This window comes from Anabrus simplex, chromosome 7, assembly GCF_040414725.1.
Source record: "Anabrus simplex isolate iqAnaSimp1 chromosome 7, ASM4041472v1, whole genome shotgun sequence".
Classification (NCBI taxonomy): Eukaryota; Metazoa; Arthropoda; class Insecta; order Orthoptera; family Tettigoniidae; genus Anabrus; species Anabrus simplex.
This window is the reverse complement of record NC_090271.1, coordinates 33,199,236-33,221,899: the sequence shown is the minus strand read 5'-3', so window position 1 is coordinate 33,221,899 and position 22,664 is coordinate 33,199,236. Positions and strand designations below refer to the sequence as shown.

At 39.2% G+C, this 22,664-nt stretch overlaps 1 protein-coding gene across 1 annotated transcript in view; it reads left to right on the top strand.

Annotated features, from left to right (window-relative positions):
• Positions 1-22,664, top strand: part of Xpd (general transcription and DNA repair factor IIH helicase subunit Xpd) — a 152,060-nt gene that overhangs the window by 10,970 nt on the left and 118,426 nt on the right. Inside the window, exons 2-4 of the mRNA XM_067151069.2 lie at positions 12,923-13,022; positions 17,896-18,150; positions 19,650-19,883. Coding sequence (XP_067007170.2) covers positions 12,923-13,022; positions 17,896-18,150; positions 19,650-19,883 — 589 coding nt within the window. The remainder of the gene's footprint in view (positions 1-12,922; positions 13,023-17,895; positions 18,151-19,649; positions 19,884-22,664) is intronic.

The window sequence follows — 22,664 nt, the reverse complement described above, 5'->3', positions numbered from 1 at the left end:
AACAGAAAATCCAGGGAAGTGATCAAAATAGGAAATGAACCTCTTGAAGTAGTGACAAATTTTAAATATTTGGGCAGCGTGATATCACAAGATGGAATGTGGATGGAGAAATTGATTTAAGAATACAGCAGTCTGCAAGTTTCTACTAGTGTGTGAAAGACATTGTATGGATCAAAGATGCCAATTTATATATATATATAATCGTATGGCCTCAGCTACCGTGTGCATACATTTCAATTTGACACCATCTGGCTGTCTGCTTGTCAATTTCGACGTTCCGTTTTACTCTAGGCCCCCACTAGATGGCAGACCGAGTAAACCAAAACTCTCTTGGGCGTCTATGGCTGAGATTTAATGAATTTTGTTGGGTAAACACAAAACACCAGAACTTCAAAACATTGCAAATAAAATTGGCCTCAAAATATCATTTGAAAAAACAGAAATTATGCCCCAAAAACCAACACAGCTAAAAGAAGTCACCATAAATGGTAATAAAATCAAAATAGTAACTCAGTTTAAATATCTTGGAGAAGTAATAACACATAACTTAAATGAAAAAATCTCAATCCAAGTAAGAACAAATAGATTAGCTAAAGCACAAAAATTAACATGGGATATCTACAAAAAGAAATGTCTATCAATAAATACAAAAATAAAACACTACAACACAGTTATAAAACCGGAAGCTACATATGCAGCAGAAACACTCTTTTACCTGAATAAACAATCAAAGACTGACAGACTTCAGAAAATTGAAAGGAGGATTGGAAGAACCTGTATCAACAAAAAATATCAGAAAGATGGACAGTGGCGGTTAATACCTAACAAAGTCGTGTACAAAGAGCTAGAACCCATTACAGATACTATGCGTAAGAGGAGACTGGGATTCTTTGGACATATCATGAGGATGCAGGACTCGAGACTTCTGAAACAACTAGTACAACACAATCTCGTCTCAAAAAATACCACAACAGGATGTAAATGGATCAGAGAAGTAAGAGAGGATCTGAAGGAAATAGGCCTTACAACAGAAGACACCAAAAATAAGATAAAATTGAATACAAAACTCAAGAATACAAACCTCCGCTTTACCCTTACACAAAACAAACCAACAACACGCACATTTTCAACTGAGGAAAGGGCACGAAGATCGGAGCGTCTGAAGAAGTACTGGGAGGACCGCAAAGCCCGAACAATCCCTTCAAAGAGACCTGAACGACGGACTGACTAAAGTGATCCTATGTGGTCATAAAAGAAGAAGAAGAAGAAACACCAAATGTGTCACCAGAGATCTTTTACATGCCGACATCGTACGACATGGAGTGTCGAATGGACTTTTTTCCGCCCTTCAAAAATCCGACTACCTCTGCCGGGTTTGAACCCGCTATCTTGGGATCCGGAGGCCGACACTCTACCGCTGATCCACAGAGGCAGCTAAAGATGCCAATGAAGTGCAAGAATGTTTTATACTCATCCTGTTATAAACCTATACTGACCTATGCTTCAGCAGTCTGAACATTAACTAAGCGGAACCAAAGTACGATACAAGCAGCTGAAACGAGGTTCTTGAGGAGCATACAGGGAAAGACAAGACGATATAGAATACAAAATGAGGAATTAAGGAGAAGCATGGGAGTTTGTAAACTTCAAGAAGAGATTGATATAGTAAAGCTAAAATGGTTTGGACACATGAAGAGAATGGCAGGAGAGAGAATACCAAAGAGAACATTCATGGATACAAAAAAGGGGATGTCCTAGAATGAGATGGAGGAGCTTGTGGAGTATTGCAAATAGAGGAGTCGATAGCAATAAAGTACTAGAAGAGGAATGGTGGAAAGATCGAGTAAGGTGGAGGGCTTTGGTACACTACCCTACCCAGAAAGAATGTGGAAAAGGGAATGGATGAAGAAGAAGATTCCAGGCTTGGATTTTTGAAGATGATTCGTGGACGATGCCTTTGTAATAATAGATAAGTGTTATAACAATAGTAACAATATCTTACAGTTTTTAAATTCATTAGATGAAAGAATAAAATCCACATTTGAAAACAAGAAGGACAATGCTTTGAATTTCTGGGATGTAACCGTTAAGAGTGAACCTGGCAAGTTCTCTTATAAAGTATACAGAAAGGATTTGGTTACTCAAGTAACCATTAAAAATGATTCTTTACATCCTGGGAGTCATAAGAGGGCTGCCTATTTCAGTATGTTTTATCGAGCCTTCAAGAGAAATAGAATTTTGATACATACAGAAGATAGCTATTATGAATGGGTTCAGTGTTAATACCATCAATAAAATTATAAGTAAAGTAGAAAGAAAGAACACCAAGCTCGATAGCTGCAGTCGCTTAAGTCTGGCCAGTTTCCAGTATTCGGGAGATGGTAGGTTCGAACCCCACTGTCGACAGCCCTGAAAATGGTTTTCCGTGGTTTCCCATTTTCACACCAGACAAATGCTGGGGCTGTACCTTAATTAAGGCCACAGCCGCTTCCTTCAAACTCCCAGCTCTTCCTTGTCCCATTGTCACCATAAGACCTATCTGTGTCGGTGCGACGTAAAGCAACTAGCAAAAAAAAAAAAAAAAAGAAAGAACAAAGAGAATCCCAAGAGTTCAAAATATGCAAATTTTACTTTTACTAACCCAGGAATTTTTCAAATCACAAAATTATTTAAGAAACATGACTGTCAAGTCTCATTTTTGACTAAGAACAATAATGGTCATATATTTTATAACCATAATAGTGTTAATTACAATAAAGAGGATTTCTTAGATTCAGGAATCTATAAACTTAAGTGCGATCAATGCTTCATCCCGTACGTGGGACAAACAGGTGGGAATTTTCAAACTAGATATCTCAAACACATCAGTGCTAACAGACATAAGAAGTATTCTGCAATGAGTGTCCATATGGGGGATACTGGTCACCAATTAATTAAAAACCTACAACCTGTTTTCCAGTCTTTGACCAGGTCAGGGATGCAATGAATGAATCATATGTAGGCTATTAGTATCCCAGAGTGATTTATTAATGACTGATAGATGATATGAAATGATAGTGGAGAGTGTTGCTGGAATGACAGATGACAGGGAAAACCGGAGTACCCGGAGAAAAACCTGTCCCGCCTCCACTTTGTCCAGCACAAATCTCACATGGAGTGACCGGGATTTAAACCACGGTATCCAGCGGTGAGAGGCCGACACGCTGCTGTCTGAGCCATGGAGGCCCATACTGGTCACCAATATACTGACATAAATAAAGACTTGACCATTTTAAAAAAGTGAGCAAAGGGAACATGATGAGCAATTATGAAAATATTTATATAGGTTAGGACTAGAGTATTAAGGCAAACAAAAATTTAAATGATGTACAAGGGAACAAAAATCCATTATATGAACAGATACCATCACTTCTATCATCACGAAAAATCAATAATTTGAAGTCGCCTCCTCTAATTCAAAATTTCTGCCCTCCCACTCCTACTATAGGCCGAGTTATTCCCCTTCCCCCACTAATAGCACTGTTTCCCCCCCACCACCACCACCACTAGCCAAGTTCCACTGGGCGAAAGAAATCATAACCATAAGACGCACAGTAGTGTGGCGAGAAGCAAGTCAGAGCGAGGCTCAGTTGTAAACCAGCTATAGGGAGTTTCATTTATGGTAAGCTTTTATGTCATACATTTGTTGTGGAATCTCTTTTCTTAGATATCCGAAGGTTTTAAACCCATTAATTTTTATATATCTTTCTTTCCAGACCTTTTCTTTTTAAAAAGGGAATATTCTTAAGATTTAAGCCATGAATATAGTGGTCATGTAGCGCTGGTCTTTGCCATACGACAGGCGATCTCACAAGACTTCAGATATCTTCTACCAGAATAGCTCATATTGAAAGAAAATTCCTTACAAGTTAAAGTTTTTAAATGTTCTGATGTGGATTTAGTACCAATCCTATTTCCGACGCAAGAATTTCGATCTCCCCAGTCAACACACTGAAACTACCAGATTCCAACAATGCTTGCAACATTTTCAAGTAAGGTCGTTCATATTTAACATTGCAGAAAGATTGTTTGCAAGAAGTGTTAAACTACCTCATTACATATGTGTATTTGTTCTCCATTGTTTTCTCAACAGTTCATAAAGGAACATCCATTTCAAATACGGAGAGCAACAATGGACATCGTATTCCATATGAGACATTATGGCAGGCATGTCATTTTTCAAATTAGGTTTTTGCAAGAAGCGGGGTCAATTTGTGTAAATAATGTATATATATGTATATTTATATATTTTGCGTTTCTCAAATTGTCCTTAAAAAGGCATTGGGTTCTTCCATTTTTTTTATTTTTTTTTCAATTTCTGAACAATGAGTTTTGAAATCTACCATGTGATTTTATGGCTGATGAAGTCTCAAACAGAGACAAAACATGTCCCTAAATATACCGTATTTTCGCGAATAATCCCTGCATAGTGTTTTAAAAAATTCGAGGAACATAGGGTGTGGGTTTTATTTGCGTCAATGTTGGCATTTAATTTTTTCAAAATGAGCCTTCCTAACTTAGGGTGCAGGGTTTATTCGGTGGCGGGGATTATTCGCGTAAATACAGTATTTTTTTTATTTTTTATTTTTGCTATGGGCTTTATGTCGCACCGACACAAATAGGTCTTATGGCGACGATGGGATAGGAAAGGCCTAGGAGTGGGAAGGAAGTGGCCGTGGCCTTAATTAAGGTACAGCCCCAGCATTTGCCTGGTGTGAAAATGGGAAACCACGGAAAACCATTTTCAGGGCTGCTGATAGTGGGATTCGAACCTACTATCTCCCGGATGCAAGCTTCACAGCCGCGCGCCTCTACGCGCACGGCCAACTCGCCCGGTAAATACAGTATTTAATATGTTCTTTAATTAAATAGTTTTTCGCTTGTAAAGTTATGTGTATTGATTGGGTGGACCAAAACCTAACATTGTTTCTTAGTTTTAACTGTATTAATACGGATCTATACGTGAAGTTCGTAAATTGTACATATCACTTAGTCGAGCAACTCGTCTCCTTACTCCAAAGTTTTCCCAGCCCAAAGTTTGCAAGATTTTCGTACACCACTCCTTTGATTATTTTAACTATGTTGGTTAATCCTGTCCGTAATGACTTATATTCAATTTCTGTAGAACACTTTCCAGCCTTGTCAGTACTTTACATACTTTAGTATACTTAATTACCGTACATGTTTCAAGAGCTAACTACTCTCTTCTTCAGCGGTGCCAAAACATCAAAACTGAATCTTTGGACATGATACATTTGTACAAATATAGTTATCAACAGAACTATTATATATAAATCTTGAAATTGTTAAAGTATTACTTTGTGTTTTAACTTACTATGTCATTTATTACAAAATTTAAAGTAGTATAATTTCAACACATAAAATGAATAAAACCTATTAAATTTGTCACTGTATGCTAAAATTTAAAATCTGCTCTGCTCTTGGAACTTATGTCCTTATTTACATCCAAAAGAAAAAAGAAAATAAAATGATCGGAATTTGCCACCTGGGCGACAGCCCTTAGCGCAGATCAAACGCTAAAGAAGAGAGTAGTTAACTCTCGAAACATGTACGGTAATTAAGTATAATAGAATATGTAAAGTATTGACAAGGCAGGAAAGTGTTCTATAGAAATTCACCACTCCTTTATCGGAAATTATCCAGAACAAATAGTGCTGCTTTCCCTTGGATCTTTTCCAGTTCTTGTATCAAGTAGTCTTGGTGTGGGTTCCATTCACTAGAACCATAATCTAATTGGGGTCTTACCAGTGACTTATATGCCCTCTCTTTTACATCCTTACTACAACCCATAAATACCCTCAATATCATGTGAAGAGATCTGTATCCTTTCTATAGAGATCATTCCTTATAACATCTGGGTACTTACATAGATAGCTTCAGTATATGGTTTAGTATCCCTGTTATTCTTGTATACTCTACTTAACTATCTTGGGAATATGTCTAGCTTCCTCTGATAAAACAGATTACATTCACTAACCATCTCTAAAATTTAGTTGGTTTATTTTTATTTTTATTTATTTACATATTATACTATGAACAGGAACGGCACCATGGACGACCTGGAAAAGAGTTGCAAGACGTATCCTCTGGAAAATTAATGGGCCAAGAGTGCTGCCGGATGGAACCTATCGACTGAAAGCGAACCCCGAACTGTATCAAGGGTTGGAAACAGCTAACACTAGCATGGGACATAAGCGGCTAAAGTTTTACGTGCACCTGAGAATGGACAACGGCAGGCCTACGAAGAAGATCATCTCGCTCATCAAAAACTACAAGCTGCATGTGGCTCAACGGAGTAAAAAGAGACTTAGCTTCCGCTGGGATTCCTCATACTGATGTATCAGACTGCCCTAAATTTTGTAAAAGGGTAAATTCGTGGTCTCCTCTACCGTTGTTAAATCCCGCAAACCTTTTTCACAGGAAAGAATGGAAAAACTAATAGCAGGGCTCAAGAGGTATTGGGAACAAAAGCACACTTCAAGGATGTGTTACAGATGAATAACTTAAATGTAGAACAGTTTACTGCAATGGAAGTAGAAACAGCATTAAAACAGCTAAAAAAGGAAAAAGCATGCGGCCCTGACCAGATTTTCAACGAACACATAACAGAGAGCATAAATCTACTGACAGAAGACTGGACACACTTGCTTAATAACTGCCTACTACAGTGCAACGTGCCAGACAAGTGGAAATGTTCATTATTAAAAGTGTTATACAAGGAAAAAAAGATGAAACAGTTGATCCGAATTCGTATAGGGCCATTGCTTTGGAATGTGCAGGATTTAAAATACTGACAAGACTATTGATGTAAAGACTATCAAAGTGGATAGGAGAATACCTGAGAACAACTTGGTTTCCGGAAAGGTCATTCAACAATCGACGGCATAAGATGCCTACAAAATGATATTGAGAGATCATTGAGACTAAAAGGTGGCAAATTACATGCGATATTTTTTTACTACTGCAAGGCTTTCGACCTGGTGAGCAGAAAGCTTATAATAGAAAAACTAGAGTCTTTCATTGGACCTCAAAACTACACAATGCTTATAAAGAGTATTCTTGCGAACAGCGTGGTGCAGATCGACGACGACAGATCAATATCCACTGCATTAGAACAAACCAACAGTATATTGCAGCGTGACCCACTAAGTCCCGTACTTTTTAACATAGCTGTTCTGGGTGTAGTACAAGTAGTTAGCATGAACGACGTCGCCACCTATATGTATGTGGTTGACATGGTTCTAACTTCAGAATCGATTGCAAATAGTGAACAGCTTCAAGTATCTGGGTCTGACATTCCAAACCCATGGTGATATCTTTACTATACATGTGAAGGAGAAGGTAGCAGTGGCTTCAGTGAGTGAAGTGAAGAATATTAGTAAACTTTCACTGCAAACGGCTGTTTATTTATTCAAGCTGAAAGTGACATCAGTCTTGACATGTGCTTTGGAATGTATATGGGACCACCTGAAGAAGGAAGACTTGAAACTATAAGAAAGTGTCAAAGCAAGGTATTTGAAAAAGGCTATGAATCTCTCAAAATTCACCCCTTCCTACCTGGTGTATGTCCTGGCTCGGCAGGAATACTACATTGAAGAACTCCGCATGCAGTTGCACCTGTCATCTACTGAGGCCTATCAACAATTATTGCATAAGCTGGCAAGAGAAACGGAAGAAAACGTGAGACGATTTCTATGCGACTGACGCAGTGATGTCATCTGACTGGATGGACTCAAACTACAAGCTGCGACATGTAGTGACCCGCTTTGTGGTTCATGGGTTTCACCATAGAGTGTGTAGGATGAGGAAGTTCCACGTCCCGAATATACAGTGTCTATGTGAACTATGCAGACGGCCATGTAACAGATATCACGTACTATGGTGTAACCGATGCGGTTCTTCTCTAAGAAAGTTCTGTGAAAATTAATTATTCCATGCGCATTGTGTGAAATTATATATTATTATAAGCGCTTCCTAGTGGACTTTCTTTTCCATCTTTTCCATTGAAGACCATATATTTAAAACACTAGGCTCCTGGACCGTGTTTAGCGCAGAGGCATGTGGCACGATAGCAGAGGTGGAAGGGGGTAAGCATGCATGCTCAGTCAGATGTCTTCCTGGTCAGCTGTACTCCAGCTTCTTCAGTCTGTGTTGTAGCGAGTTGCTTGGCCGAGGACAAGCTATTCAGCGCAGTTTTACTGTCTCTTCTGTAGTTCTCCCTATATTTGCTAGCCTGAAGTGATTATGGATCAATTTCAACGTTTCCTTGTCCATGTCGTCTCTCCCTATATTTTGTTAGCTTGAGGTGATTTCGGAGAAATTTTTACGCTGAGGCTGTTGACTTCTTCCATTCCGGTAGTTCGCGAAGCGAGTCAATCCTCCGTGTCATACTAATGTGCTAATTTTCAGTTTCTATTTGGCCAACATTGTACTCAAAACAAACCAGTTTCAGTTATTAATTAAATCATTGACGTGCTCCAACAGAGCAACACAAACGTCTAAAATGCATTTTTCATCAATGGTCCCTCACTAGAAAAACATTTGGGATATATAATACAAAAGTGCTTCAGTTTAGAGCTTCATGTTATATCATCTGTAATATTGACAGAAATAGCCACTGTTTTGCTGCCCAGCAGTTGAACAGCGCACATTACATTCAAAATTCCTCTAAATTGAAATGAAAGTTACGTGTATGAATTAAAATTAATTCCAAGGTGGCGATAGTCGATTAGCACAGCTCTATCTGTCTATGTATATATATATAGTAGAATGTCCGTCTGTCTGTTTCTTATACAAATCCATACCGTTCCATCAATCTAAACTAAATTTGTATACTTACCTTTTAGGACCCTGTGGGTCTCCCTGTCTACAAGAAATTTTAAAAGCCCTATCAATTCCCTAGGTTTAGGCCCTTTGGAACATTAACACAGGCTAGTATAGGCAAAATATCAAATTTGTCGTACAAGGACGAGACAAAACTCCCCCCCCCCCCCCCCCACAGCACTTAACGCTGCAGATTAGGAGGGGTCATGTGGTCATCACGACACATCCTCTCGGCTGTTATTCTGGGCTTTCGAGACCGGGGCCACCATCTCACCGTCAGATAGCTCCTCAATTCTAATCACATAGACTGAGTGGACCTCGAACCACCCCTCAGGTCGAGAGAAAAATCCCTGACCTGGCCAGGAATCGAACCCGGGGCCTCCGGGCGAGAGGCAGGCATGCTACCCATACACCACGGGGCCAGCAAGGATGAGACAAAGCTTATTTTAAGACTCGCAACGTGAAGAACAAAAGTCGGTAAAGCCCTGTGAGCCCAGAAACAATTATTTAAAGCCCTAAAACCAAAAGTTATGGAGATATTGGCACCACACTACCCATGCTCTAGGAATTAGATAGAGAAACCATGGCAATGTCATCTCAAGGATTCTACAGTAGCAAGCTTATGGATGTATGTTCCATCATAGCTGTCAACCAAATTGGTACACATATGACTTACTGTCTGGAAAAATAATACTGTGGGTGTAAGACATTCATAACCAACATTACTGATATAACAGGAAGCCCCAAATTGAAGCACTTTTGTATCACAGTATATATCGTAAATGTTTTCTAGAGATGAAGAAACATTGAAAAACCCTACAAGTACCTCTCCATATATAATAAAAAATGACCTATATTAATATAGAATCCATAGTTTTTGGGTGTTGCTGAAGTGAATAGTGACACTTCAGATGTTGGTTAAGTCCACGTTCAGCCCCATTGGCATGGGGGTGAGAAGGGGTGAAAAAGAAAATGTCCAAAATGACCGAGATTATGAATGTATGTGTGTATGTTCCTGCATAGCTCTCAAGCAAACTTGGTACACATACAACTTACTATCTGGAAAAAATACTGTGGGGGTAGGACATCCCTAGCACCCCTAGGGGAGGGGATGACATGTAAAAAGTAATCAAAAACAACCAATATTAGCGTTGGATCCACAGTTTTCACCATCACTGAGATGAACTGTGACACTCTAGATACTGTTTAAGTCAAAGTTCAGCTTCCATCGGTATAGTGTTCAGTCTCATTGTCATTAATGAATAACTATTTGCCACCGGGATTTTAACCAACACTAGCTCCCTGGCTCTGCTCGGGTACTTTTTTTAATGTTTACTTTTTAGGATTTGTATTATATGTTTGAAGTGTTTTTTTTGTAGATTTCTTTATTGTGATGTTCACTGAGTTTACAAACTTTTTTGTAGATCTAGAAATATTGCTATGTGTATAATTCTAAGTTTTAAATTTTCAAAATACACCACTTACCTAAAAATATGTGGGCTCAGTAAATCCAGTTTTGATTTAGTATGTTCCCTAGCTGGGATTTTCCACATGTAGAGATGCCAGTCCCTTCCAAGAACATGTACAGTGCCTACTACTCCAAAAATACACTGACTGACAGAGCAAATGCAACACCAAGAAGGAGTGGTTCGAAAGGGATGAAAGTTGGGGAAAAAACAGAGACGGCACGGACGAATAATTGATGTTTATTTGAAACCGATATGCAGGTTACACAATGCGCACGGCATCGACTCAGTAGGATGTAGGACCACCGCGAGCGGCGATGCACGCAGAAACACGTCGAGGTACAGAGTCAATAAGAGTGCGGATGGTGTCCTGAGGGATGGTTCTCCATTCTCTATCAACCATTTGCCACAGTTGGTCATCCGTACGAGGCTGGGGCAGAGTTTGCAAACGGCGTCCAATGAGATCCCACACGTGTTCGATTGGTGAGAGATCCGGAGAGTACGCTGGCCACGGAAGCATCTGTACACCTCGTAGAGCCTGTTGGGAGATGCGAGCAGTGTGTGGGCGGGCATTATCCTGCTGAAACAGAGCATTGGGCAGCCCCTGAAGGTACGGGAGTGCCACCGGCCGCAGCACATGCTGCACGTAGCGGTGGGCATTTAACGTGCCTTGAATACGCACTAGAGATGACGTGGAATCATACGCAATAGTGCCCCAAACCATGATGCCGCGTTGTCTAGCGGTAGGGCGATCCACAGTTACTGCCGGATTTGACCTTTCTCCACGCCGACGCCACACTCGTCTGCGGTGACTATCACTGACAGAACAGAAGCGTGACTCATCGGAGGACACGATGTTCCGCCATTCCCTCATCCAAGTCGCTCTAGCCCGGCACCATGCCAGGCGTGCACGTCTATGCTGTGGAGTCAATGGTAGTCTTCTGAGCGGACGCCGGGAGTGCAGGCCTCCTTCAACCAATCGACGGGAAATTGTTCTGGTCGATATTGGAACAGCCAGGGTGTCTTGCACATGCTGAAGAATGGCGGTTGACGTGGCGTGCGGGGCTGCCACCGCTTGGCGGCGGATGCGCCGATCCTCGCGTGCTGACGTCACTCGGGCTGCGCCTGGACCCCTCGCACGTGCCACATGTCCCTGCGCCAACCATCTTCGCCACAGGCGCTGCACCGTGGACACATCCCTATGGGTATCGGCTGCGATTTGACGAAGCGACCAACCTGCCCTTCTCAGCCCGATCACCATACCCCTCGTAAAGTCGTCTGTCTGCTGAAAATGCCTCCGTTGACGGCGGCCTGGCATTCTTAGCTCTACACGTGTCCTGTGGCACACGACAACACGTTCTACAATGACTGTCGGCTGAGAAATCACGGTACGAAGTGGGCCATTCGCCAACGCCGTGTCCCATTTATCGTTCGCTACGTGCGCAGCACAGCGGCGCATTTCACATCATGAGCATACCTCAGTGACGTCAGTCTACCCTGCAATTGGCATAAAGTTCTGACCACCCCTTCTTGGTGTTGCATTTGCTCTGTCAGTCAGTGTATTGTTATACTCAATAGGCGATAGGACACTTTCAGTTTTCCACAGCTTCTTTCCGACATTTCTAAATACGCGATCTATGGCAAATAACTTTGTCCCCTCACAGGTAATGTTAGGTAGTAGTAGGAGTAGTAGTAGTAGTATTTATTCATTCATCATGTCGTTTACATATTTACAGGACTCTGTTTTATATATACATAACTCTTCTAATAACATTATTACTTGAGAAATATTAATCTTATAACTAAACCACATATATTACAGAAGTAGTAGGACATATTACTTTGCTAAGCATTACTGGCATGATGTAATTTTCATTCTGTGCCATGTATTCATTACAAAATAGATTCAGCGTTAAATGTCGATAAAGTGCACTACAAACTTACGAACTTCCTCTCATGGCATCACGTTCTCCCCAGGTATAAGAAAGAAACATCATCTCATCTTTCTGTTGTTGAGACTTTGGATGATACTCATGTACAATACCCATATAATACTGCCAAGACTGGTGAGTGTAAATGACATGACCCCCCTCCCCTGCAAAGCTATGCGAGGCAGAGGTTGATTTTACATCATGTCAAATACAAAATAGTCAGTGTTGTATTTAGAGTTTCACACATGAGTTTATAAAACCGTGGCTAATCTTTTATGCACCAGGAGTTCACAAACGATAGTCTTATGTATATTGCCATCCTGTTCACACTTCTGATGTTGTTACACACACTTCAATTGCAAACCTGACTTGAGATTCGTAGTGTTTCATTAAAAAATTGAAGGAATGAAATCCACAAGTTTCTCTAAAAATTGAATTTAGAAATGGATTATTTCTGTGCAAGATGATCCAGAAATTAGGAGACTTTTTGTCTCAGTTATATAGTAGAGTGGAATTTGGGTTCTTTTTTATTTCTAAATAAATGGTTTACATTTAGAATTACTTGATTGTGGTCATAATTTTAGATGTGAAACACAAAATTGACCTACTAAGTCGTCTTTATAATTTTTTTGTGTTCCGTAGGATCACAGTGGATGGACTACTGGTGTATTTCCCATATGATTACATATACCCAGAGCAGTATGCATATATGTTGGAACTTAAGAGGACTCTGGATGCAAAGGTAAGAATAAATCTCTGGTTCTCTCATTGCTGTGGTCATATTTTAACAAGTAAGATGAGATAATGCTTCATCTCACTACTTACAAATACTGTGAGTGAATCATCATCAAAATATGCACACAACAAAACTCAAATGAAAGTTTAATTTGACCTTTATAGAATTAAAAATAAATAGTGTTTTATTGGTCAGTAAAAGTGACGTGTGCAGTGAACATATGCCCTTAAACTCCACTGCATTAACACATTTCACAGATAATCTGCTCACTTTGATTAATTAGAGCGTAGGCCTGTCACAGTATCATTCTGTCTTTCTGTTCATGAATCATCATCATCATCATCATCATCATCATCCTAAACCATTTCCAGTTTCCCGGGTGTGGTATATGAGCCTCCTCCATCTCATCCTGTCCTTGTACCATTCTTCCTCCACCAACTTGTCCCAATCATGACCTCTCAGCATTACGTCGCTCTTAACTAAATCTATCCATTTCCTTCGTGGCCTTCCCACGGGTCGTCTTCCTTCTACCTTTCTGTCAAATTCCTTCCTTGCAGTTCTGTTTACTGGCATCCTCTTCATGTGACCAAACCACTTCAGTCTTGATATCTGAATCTCATTTAGGAGAGAATTGTCTATTCCTACTTCTTCTCTAATTTTCTCATTCCTAATCTTGTCTTTCCTGGTTTTCTGGATCATAGTGCGTAGGAATTTCATTTCAGCTGCCTGAAGTTTGGAATTATCTCTATTGGTCAGTGTTGTGGTTTCGAGACTGTATGTAAGAATTGGTGTATAATAGGACTTGTACAATGTCATTTTTGTTTTCATGGGTATTTGCTCATCCCACAGCAGGTGTCTTACCTGGTGGTAGAATTGTGTTGCCTTATTGATTCGATTGTTCACCTCATGTTTTGCTAGGTTGTCATTTGATATAACGCTACCCAAGTATTTGAAAACTGGAACACTGTCCAGTTGAGCTTCATTTAACATGACTATTGGTTCTGCTCCTTCCCCATACACTTTCATCACCACCGTCTTGGTCTTGCTGATGTTTAAACCATATTTCTTAAACTCCTCATTCCAGCTTTGTATTCTCTCTCCCAATTCATCTTCTGAGTCACTCCAGATCGCAACATCATCTGCAAATGTGAAGGCTTTGATATCTCCATGTTCTTTCCTTTTAATAGATTTCATTACTACATCCATTACGAAAATATATAGAAGTGGTGACAATGAGCTGCCCTGCTGCATTCCTCTCTTTGTTTCAAACCAGTCCGACAAACCACATCCTACTTGAATACAGCTTCTGTTCCCACTATACAACATTTTCACTTTGTCTATGAGGCGATCTTACACTTGAAGTTCTTTCATGCATTGCCAAATTCTTTCCCTTGGTACACTATCATATGCTTTCTCAATGTCCAAAAATATTAGGAATAAAGGCTTGTTCTTCTCCCAGTATTTTTCCATTAGCATCCTAATTACAAATATAAGGTCTGTAGTTGACCTTCCGGGTCTGAAATCATACTGCTCTTCTTCCAAAATTGGTTCAACAATATCTCTGATTCTGGTCTCTATTATTTTTTCCAATATTTTCAGGACATGAGACAGTAGTGTGATACCACGGTAATTAGTACATTTTTGTCGGCTTCCTTTCTTGAACAGAGGTACAATGATGCCCATCTTCCAGTCCTCAGGAATAGTATTTTCCTCCCATATCTTGTTGAGCAGTCTATAGAGCCATTGGATTCCTGGAACTCCCGCTGCTTTCAGCATATCTGCACTTAGTTCATCTACGCCCACTGCCTTTCCTTTCTTCATGCTCTTGAGCGCATTTTCAACCTCAAGCCATGTAATTGGTGGTTCAGTTGTGGTTCCTCGACTTGGCTCTCCTCTATCCGTTGTTATGTTTTCTGTATCTCCATTCAGCAGCTTTTCGAAATAGATCTTGAGTTCTTGTTTAATTTCTCCCTCTTCTTGTGCCAGAGTTCCATCATCACATTCTATTGCTTTTATGGTCTCTTGATCCCTTCGCTTGTTTTTCACTACTCTGTATAGCAATTTCATATTTCCTCTACTGTCCTCTTCCAGTTTGTCTGCAAACTCATTCCATTTCTTCTCTTTTTCTTCCCTTACAATGCTCTTTACAGCAAGTTTCTTGTTCCTATATACTCCTTGAAGTCTTTGTATTTCTTGTTCATTTCGTTCTTGTCCCTGTTTTTGTTTCTCCTTGTCCAGTGCCTTCTTTATTTGGTTTCTTTCTTTCACCGCTGTTTCCACTCTATCATTCCACCATGGTGTCTCCTTTTTTTCTTTTGATAGAACTTGTAACTCCACATAGGTTTTTGGCTTCTCCCACAAAGGTGTCTTTGAAGGCCTTCCATTCTTCATTAACGCTGGTTACTTCACACTTCCGCAAACTCTGTTGAATCCTTAGTTTGTATTCTTCCTTTATTTGGACTTCTTGCAACTTCCAAGTTTTAATCCTTGGTTTTTTCATAATAAGTTTCTGCGTTTCATTTGTCTTATGTTTGAAGTCTACTACCAACAATCTGTGGTCACTGTCCATGCTTTCACTAGGGATGACCTTTACATCAGTGATGTACCTGCCACCATCTTTATTTGTGATTACGTAGTCAATCAATGTTCTATACTGGCCATCCCAACTGTACCTTGTTATTCTGTGACTGTCTCTTTTTTTGAAGAATGTATTTTTGATTATAAGATCATTTCTTCTGCACAGATCTAATAGTTGTTCTCCTTCTCGGTTCCTTTGTCCAAATCCATGTGGACCAATGATGTTCTCGTACCCAAGTCTGTCTACCCCAACTTGCGCATTTAGATCTCCAATAATAATAACATTTTCCTCATTAACTGTATCTTCCAGGTCTTGCCGAAATTTCTCTTTGTCTCTGTTCATGAATGGTTACAGTATTACAGTATTTTCTCTGCCCGAAGAAGATAGGGCTTGAGAGATATCTTCGCCTCTGGCATTTTGATCTCCCCAGTAACTCCGCCAATATCTTTGCTTCCAGTGCAGCTTTTCAGTTATGCTGATGCTTTTCTGTCAAGCACTGTGAGTTTCAGTACCTTATCATCAAGTTTATACAAGGAGTATTTTATTATACCACCCATTCAATACAATCCACTGTTGGATGGTTAAATAAGCATGTCAATCCACTGTTGTGTGGTTAAATAAACATAGAAACTACATGTTTATTTAACCATCCAACAGTGGATTGAATTGTATTGTATTGAATAGGTGGTATAATAAAATACTCCTTGTATAAACTTGATGATAAAGTCTTCTTCAATACCCAACAGTGATGAGAATTATGACATGTAATTTCAATACCTCATCGAGGATAGCCTGTTTAACAATTTCCATGGTCATTAAAGCAAGCTGTTGTCGAGGCATTTGATAGGGAAGTTGTATCAAGACAATTTCTAAATCTGAACTGAGTTTCACTGAAGTTATTTATTTTTTCATAACCAAGAATGCAGCAGTCTCTGAAATACTTTTAGAGCATGACTTATTAAACTGACCACTGCATGTTTTGGCATTCAATTTTTTCAGCTGACTGATAAGAGCAGATTTCAGCTATTCTGTGAGACTGTTTTTACAATGCATATGTGAACATGACTGTACTGGCAGGCTGCATAGTGTATTTGGTCCTAAGCTCAAAGTTGCATGGTCAAGGGTTGCTTTATCATCGTCGTTGTCGTCCTCCTTGCATTTTCTCACTTACTTCCATTGAGCATTCTTGCTTCATTTTCTCCTCTTCAAATGGTCTATAGCATCCAGAGGGTTGAGTAATGCAATGGAATTTTTTTATTGCACAGCACTCCAGTAAACTGGGGTCATTTAATCCATATGGCACTGACTGGTGCCTTGACATCAGCAATGGTAGTGCAGTCTGAGGTGATACATGAACCCAGATATTTGAACGGGGTGATTTTATAGGTTTAACCGTGCATACAGCAGCTATGCCTTCTGTTAGGTCGTCACATTCCAAGTACTCTGTCTTGTTCAAATTTAATTTCATCTCAACTTTTTTGAACTGCATTTCCTGCACTTCCATCTGCTATACAAGGCCTCTGCATCTTCTGTTTGGTAGCATAACATCATCATTGGGCTTATATAATAATGTCCACATTCACAGATGTAATTTGTGATGCTATTCATGCAGAGTATGAAGAGCAATGGGGACAGAGCTGGTCCTCGAAGGACATAAACATTGATTTGAAAGGCACCAGTCATTCCAGCTGCACAACATACTGGGCAGTTGGCAAGGGCTTCAGGTACATGAGTTGTATCATTGCCAGTCAAATGAGATCATGTGGTATCCTGTCAAATGCTTTTTCCAAATCAGGGAAGGCTGTGCGAATAGTCTTCCTTTTCTTATGCTGTCTTTCCATCAGTAGATGGAGTGTGAGATTAGTCTCTATTTGTTTTGCATTTCGTTATGCCCTACTAAAAATTTAATAACAATATGAGATAGTTGTATTGGGAACTGTGCTGATTTAGAAAGGAATGATGTCTAGATTCTTGTATTTACCAACAAGTTGTTAAGCAAGAGGATACTCCTGGCACTAGACAATAAATCCTGAATGTGTTTCTCACTTCAGGCTCATGCTATGATCACAGACCGGTTGTGGGACTTCTATGATGAGCCAGCAGACAGTTCTTATGTATGACTAATGACCAAGTTCCTAATATGTCTGCCTAACTACCATTCGTTAAAGGTTTATTGTAATGATGGCCAATCATTTTTCATGTCTTTGTTTCATTTTCAGGTCCATAATTGCTTTAATCTAATTTTACCAGCAACTTACACATTCCCTATGCACAAACTTATAATTTTTTATTTCAATACAGGGTCATTGCCTGTTGGAGATGCCATCAGGAACTGGCAAGACAGTGTCCTTGCTGTCCTTGATTGTGGCATATATGATTGCCCATCCCTTGGATGTTACTAAGTTAATTTATTGTTCCCGAACTGTACCCGAGATCGAGAAAGTTATTGAGGAACTTAGAAGACTCGTAGCATTCATCGAAAAGGAGAGAGATGAGAAACTCAAAATTCTTGGTCTTATTCTGAGTTCTCGAAAGAACCTGTGCATTCACCCCGAGGTAAGCCCTATATCTAGCTTTTTTGTTTATTCATCTATTTAGAATTTTAAAAACAGCTTAGTGCCAAATTACAAAGATCTGTAATAAATCTCTTATGTAAAATAGTTACAACAGTTAATATAAAATGGGAAATATATAACTTTGTTGCATTATATACTTCTGTATTTTTGCTTGAAGCTAGTTTGTTACAGAATTATTTATGTGCTCAAGAAATATGTTTTGCATATTCTCATATAGTGTACTTTTTATTTTGCTATGTGCATGTACATACATTATACGAGGGTAAGTCAGTAAGTATCTGCAATTTTACTCTAATTGTCTTTAGGTTGGCTCTCTGGCATTATGTGCTCAACAGCTGCTAGATGGCACTGTTATCTACGTCTGTGGTAGGTTTGAGTGTTATCAGATCAGTACAGCTTGCGCTGTTGCAACCCAAAGATGGCTGCGCTGCTCTCTGTTTGCACCAAGGAAGAACAGCAGAACCATTGTTGATGTGCATATGGTTTGCCACGTCATCAACAGTCACTGATCTATTATTCAGGATCATATCACGCAATTGTTCAATATTGGCATCAGTTATGGCTGCAGATAGACGCCCAGATCTTTCCTCATCCTTCATGCTCTTGCGACCCCTTTTGAACTGTTCACTCCACTGGTAAACACTTCAACATGGCAAAACATTGTCCCTGTATTGTGCTGAAAGTCTTCTATGAATTTCCGCTCTTGGTACACCCTCAGACCAAAAAAACTTATTACGGAATGCTGTTCTTTCTTGGTGCAAACATAGAATGGCCCAGCCCTCTTTACATCGCAACAGCGTAAGCTGTACTGACCTGATAATGCTGAAACCTATCGCAGATGTAGACAATGGTGCCATCTAGCAGCTGGTGAGCACACAACACCATAGAGTGTACCTAAAGACAATTGGAGCAGAATTGCAGATACTTATTGGCTTGCCTACGTACATTACAAAGAAATAAAGAATACATAACATGCTCTCAGCTATAGAAAAGCAACAGAAATGCAACGAAAGCACAAAGTTGGTAATAATGGGATTTTGAACCCTAAACTGTCCCTACTGTGTATAGCCACCTAAGGCCCTGAAGCATGTTTGAACACAACAAAGAAAGGGGCAGATTGTCCCACTCTTGGATAGCAGTTTCAGCCAGTTGCTGATTGTTAGCAGGAGGATTAGGACGGTGGGCAGTTGCTCTCTTCAGTTTACACTGTGCATCTTTAACACAGTTCATATCTGAAGAAATGCTGGACACCCCATTCAGTGTATACCATGCATCTCGTGGAACTGATTGATCAGTCTGACTCGATAGGCACCAGCATTACCATCCGCTAGTGTAAATCCCTCGTCCACAGTGCAGCAAATCATGTAACTACAGGGTAATGTACATTTAAAAAATCTTTTTTGTGGACCTGCTTTTTTTTTTTACCAGTGCATGTATTTTCTTTTAGATCAATTTCAAATTAACTTGTTTTTTTTTTAGGTGAGCAAAGAACGTGAAGGCAAAGTGGTTGACGGAAGATGCCACAGTTTGACAGCTTCATATATCCGTGAGAGGCATAAATATGATGAAAGTGTTCCAATTTGTACTTTCTATGAGAAATTTGATATGGATGGAAGAGAAGCTCCGTTAGCTCCAGGAATTTATAATTTGGAAGATCTGAAAATATTTGGTCAAGAAATGAACTGGTGTCCATATTACCTCGCTCGATATTCAGTAAGTATTATTATTATTATTATTATTATTATTATTATTATTATTATTATTATTATTATTATTATTATTATTATTATTATTATTATTATTTTTATTATTATTAGCGTATTCTCCCAATAATGGAAGACGTTAAGCAAACAACTCAATCAAGCTTTCTTTGGGTTCTTCTTGTTCTTCCAATAGGCTTTCATTCTCTCTGAGAAGGCTTGTTTACGTTCTTCCGACCATTTCGGTCTGCACTGTTTTTGCTTTGGTTGCTCTGATGTAACTTCCCACTTGTTGACTTTGTGTCTGAAGGTGTCTCTTTCTAAAATGTCTGTTGCACATATGTTTGCGTTTTTGAGGTCCTTTCGAAGTTCGTCCAGCCAAGGTGTTGAATTCTTAAGTGAGCTAACATAATTTAATATTCTTTTTGACAGTCGATTTTCTGGTAATCTTGTGAGGTGTCCAAAGAATTTCATTCGTCTTTTCTTTATGTCAATTTCAATGTTTGAAACTGTTTCTGTTGTTTTGATTGATTGTAGCCTGTAACCATCTTGGGTATATCTTGCTCCTAGGATTTTCCTGATGATCTTCCTCTCTTGCTTTTTTATTTCTTCTAAATCTTGTTTACTGTTAAGTGACAATGTTTCACTTGCGTAAAGGACTGTTGGTTTTATGACTGTGTTGTAATGCCGAATTTTTGTCTGTCTTGACATGCATTTTTTATTGTAGATGTCTTGAACTAACCCTAATGCCTTCTTGACTTTTTGGAGACGGTTTTGCTGCGAGATCTTCTCAAGGCCTGTCGGTTCGATGAATTCTCCGAGGTATTTAAAGTACGAGACCCGGTCGATTTTACCATATTTTGTTCTCAGGCTCGTGATATCTGTCTTTGAACAGAAGAATTTAGTTTTCTCAAATGAAATCTGTAGTCCCACTTTTTCTGCAGATTCCTTAAGTATCTCAAGCTGCTTGATGGCAGTTTCCTCATCCTCTGTTAAAATCGCCAGATCATCCGCAAATGCAAGGTATGGTACGTAGAGGTTGTTTTTGGGAAAGCCCAATCGGATCGGTTTCCAAGATTCACGTTTCTTGAGTTCCTTCTCCCATTCTTCCATAACCTTGTCTAGGACGACGTTGAACAGAATAGGAGAGAGTCCATCACCTTGTCTCACACCTGTTTGAATGTCGAAGGGTTCTGAAATTTCTCCCATAAATTTCACTTTAGATTTTGTGCCCGTTAGTGTTTGTCTTATGAGTTCTAGGGTTTTGGGATCTAGTCCTCTCTCTTCTAGAATTTGGAATAGTGAGGGTCTGTCTATCGAATCATATGCCTTTTTGAAATCTACAAATGTGCATACTGTAGGCTTTTGTCTGAGGGCTCGTAGTTTAAGTATGGTTTTGAGGTTGAAAATTTGTTCTGGGCATGACCTGTTTGGTCTGAATCCTGCTTGAAATTCTGATAATTTGGGTTCTAATTGTTGTTGTGTTCTATGCAAGAGACAGGCTGATAGTATTTTGTATGTGACTGATACAAGTGAGATTCCTCTGTAATTGTTTACGTCTAACTTGCTGCCTTTTTTATGTAGTGGATGGATTAGAGCAATCTTCCAGTCATCCGGGAGCTTTTCGGTTTGCCAAATGTTTTGGATTATTTGTGTAATTTCTCTGAGTGAATTTGGGCCTAAATTTTTCAGAAGTTCAGCTACAATTCCGTCTTCCCCTGATGCTTTGTTGTCTTTAAGTTTCTTGATATGTGAATAAATTTCTTCTTGAGTTGGTGGTGACGAATTTTCCGGTATGATTTCTGGCTGTACTTTCGTGAATCTCTTTTTGGGTTCTGGACAATTTAAAAGCTGTGAAAAATATGTAGCTAATTCTTGGCAGTTTTCCTTATTTGTCAAGGCTAGTTTACCATCATGCTTCCGAAAGCAAAGGTTCTGTGGGGAATATCCTTTAATTTGGTTCGCAAAGGTCTTGTAGAAATCGTGTGTATTGTAATTTTTGAAGTTGTCTTCAATTGACTTCAGTTGGACATTGACGTATTTCCGTTTATTTTGTCTTAAAATCTTGGATACATGCTTGCGAACTTATTATTATTATTATTATTATTATTATTATTATTATTATTATTATTATTATTATTATTATTATCTGTTCTACCTACTTCATCAATGGGAAAATGAGTAGACAGGCCCATATTTAGGCACACTCTACACCCCTGGGTATGTTTGATGCCCAACCTCCTCCTCCCCCCCCTCCAACTAAAGGCACACAGACCTCTTTTTTCTAGATATTATATTACTTCCTTGTTATCTGTTTCCATTTTGACCACTTGCACTTATCTAAAATGTAAACATCGTATACAAAACTGAGCGCCATATAAAGATAGGAACATGAAAAAAATCACATGATGGGATAAATACAAGGACAGGTCAATGTGGTAGGAAGGACCAGTGGAAAGAAGAGATAATGATAAAGAGGAGAACACAAAGGATGGGAGCAGTCCCTGCATATTCATAAATTGCCGTTGTCAATTAGATGGACTTTTTCATCAATCCCAGTTCTCTGATATATGTGTTTTAAATGATTCAATCAGTAAAGTTTTTTCTTTTCATTTATTTTCATGAATACTGTTTTCAACTTCATCAGATACTGTCCAATCCCAGTAATCCAAACCACGCTGATCCAAAAGTTTTAGGTAATCTGAACAGAATCCATGATAGAGAAGAAAAATAAAATCCTACTTGCAGAGTAAAGAAATAATTTAATCATAGAACTGTTTGGCTCTATGGATAA